This window comes from Cynara cardunculus (genome assembly GCF_001531365.2).
Source record: "Cynara cardunculus var. scolymus isolate 2C chromosome LG 2, CcrdV1, whole genome shotgun sequence".
Taxonomy (NCBI): domain Eukaryota; kingdom Viridiplantae; phylum Streptophyta; class Magnoliopsida; order Asterales; family Asteraceae; genus Cynara; species Cynara cardunculus.
Window position 1 is genome coordinate 45,310,926 of NC_037529.1, and position 2,482 is coordinate 45,313,407.

Here is a 2,482-nt window from a genome sequence, read left to right on the forward strand (position 1 = left end):
AAAGAATTTAACTGCTTTATCATATGTTGATGTAATGGTTGAGTAAATTTAATCGTTTAAGTATGTCGAGAGAAATAGATAATAACCAAGTGAGTTAACAAGGAGTTTATAAACATATTACCCCTGTTCACACACACTGCATTCTGTTTGGGACTGCATCACCTTGTGCAGAAAACAACAACCAAATGGCAGAGGAAGAGGTTTGCGAGTTTATGACAATGTTGTTAGCCTCGACCATTTCTGGTAACTCCAAGTAACTCATCTCGATAGGAAATTCACTGAGATTACAACCATCTAAGTTCAGTATTTTGACATTCTTTACCTTGCCTGTCGTTCTTACAAGCTTCCTTGCTTCATTGCAATAACTCAGATCAATGAGCTCAAGTCCATCACATTGCTCAATTGACTCACAAATCTCGATCAAACTTATACAATTTGAAAGTATTAACCTCTCAAGTGCGTAGAATTCGGAAAAGCCACCAAGACTACGAAGCTGTTCACAGTAACTTAGATTGAGAATCTTTAATGATCTAAGCAAGGGGTTTTCTTTTGAGCCCAATCCAGTTAACTGATGAAAACAGAAATGACAAGGTAAAATAACTATTGAATTGTATTAACCAAACATTGAAGAATAACATAAAAATTGAAGTAAATGCTTCAAATTTCTTACCTTTTGCCTATTCTCCAGTATGGGGAGTTCCAAAAGGCCACAGAGACTACGCAGTTGATCACAGATAGAGCCCAATCCAGTCAACTGTTGGAAATGGAGATAAGGTAAAATAATTAGTGAATTGCGTTAACGCAACATGAAAGAATAATAAGAATTGAAGTAGATTCTTCAAATTTCTTACCTTTCGCCTGTTCTCCAGTCGTTGCGAGTCACTGTAAGACATGTCAAAAGATACCAGCTTGCTATAAGACATGTCAAGAACTACCAGATTCTCCAATTGTAAATCTGGAGGTATATACTCTAAAGGGAACCCATGCATACACAACCATCTAAAGTCTTGTGGAAAATTCTTATAGGACCCCTTGAGTTGATGCACATGATTGAGTTGTAGTAGCATTATATTATCCATCTTACTGAACGCATCAGTTTCCAACTCATGTAACTTGTCTTTCTCAAGCATTCTCATGTCAAGTGCATGGCCTTGAAGGTTCCTCTTACACTGTGAAGAAAGACAATGCAAAAATTTAAAATTAATATGTTATATAACATGAAATACTTTGAACATGCATAATTACTGACAAGCAAACATACATCCTTTTTACCTTTTTTTGTTTCAACACTTTGAATGACTCCTCATGACACCATAATCGACTTTGCTCCTCTGGCCTGGTTGGTGATTCTTGGTGTACTATGTCTCTTCCCATGTCTTGAAGCAATTGATGCATCATCAACTTGTTATCTTGATTAATCCAAAGAAGGCATCTATCAATGAGATTCTCGATCCCGAGTACTGTGTGGAACCCACATGCCTTTAATATTGTTTCGGTTGATTCTCTATTTTCTCCAATGAAAAAACAAGCAATGTGCTTAAACAGTTCCTTCTCTTCTGTAGATGGCAAAGAGTCAAAGCTCATTTGCAAGACGTTTTTGATACATGAATCAGGTTCTTCCTTGAGCCTTTTTATGCAATCCTTCCATCTAGCTACATCTCTATTCCATAGAGACCTGCCCAAAACTTTAAGAGCCAATGGATGTCCCCCACAATACTTAACAAGTGTATCTGAAACTTCTTCATAACCTTCCTTTGGACTGTTGCGCTTGAATGCCCACGAACTTAAAAGTTGTAGTGAATTATAATCGTCTAAGCCTTGAAGTAAGTGCTTTGTATGCTTGGGTTGATCTATTTGGTTGAATAGCTCACACTTCTCTGTCAACGATGCATCCTTCGTTGTTATTATGATTTTGCTTCTAGGATGAAAACCTTTATTTCCAAGTAATGCATCCAAATGGTCGAGACTATCAACATCATCAAGAACTAGAAACACCTTTGTACAAGCTATTGCATTCTCAATCTGAGAGGTGTATGTGGAAATATGATAAACTTGAATCGAACTTGTTTTTGAAATGTCATGACAAATTTGTTTTTTTTAAGTGTGTATTTCACTAAATGACATATAGTATAGTACCTATCCAACAACTCTTAATTTAAACTCATTTTAGTTACTATAATTCACAGCTCAAAATCAACTTTTTATCAGTTTTTAGATGCAAATATAACCAACCTAGAAGCCTTATTTCTAAAAAGTGTCTAAAGGACAGGTTTAGAGCTACATATAATCTTTCTAAAATGTCCAGAATCGTAACAATCCGAGCTACGGTTAAAAGGTTATCGCACATTCAAAACAGCATGTCGGATAGATTTGGTGCTGTCAAATTCACCACTAAATAGGCTAARACHCATATTTTGGATTCAATCTTTATTCTAACAATCAAAATACCATCTAACCATGTTTATATTATTGTTTACAAGAT

General features: G+C 35.6%; 1 protein-coding gene across 1 annotated transcript; it reads right to left on the reverse strand.

Moving 5' to 3' along the window:
• Positions 1-127: 127 nt before the first annotated feature.
• On the reverse strand, positions 128-2,411 carry LOC112506110 (disease resistance-like protein DSC1). Its single transcript, XM_025110140.1, has 5 exons — positions 2,346-2,411; positions 1,273-2,022; positions 852-1,169; positions 671-754; positions 128-568 (listed from the first exon to the last, which is right to left on the reverse strand). The coding sequence occupies exons 1-5, from the start codon at positions 2,409-2,411 to the stop codon at positions 128-130; spliced, it is 1,659 nt and encodes a 552-aa protein (XP_024965908.1).
• Positions 2,412-2,482: the final 71 nt, after the last annotated feature.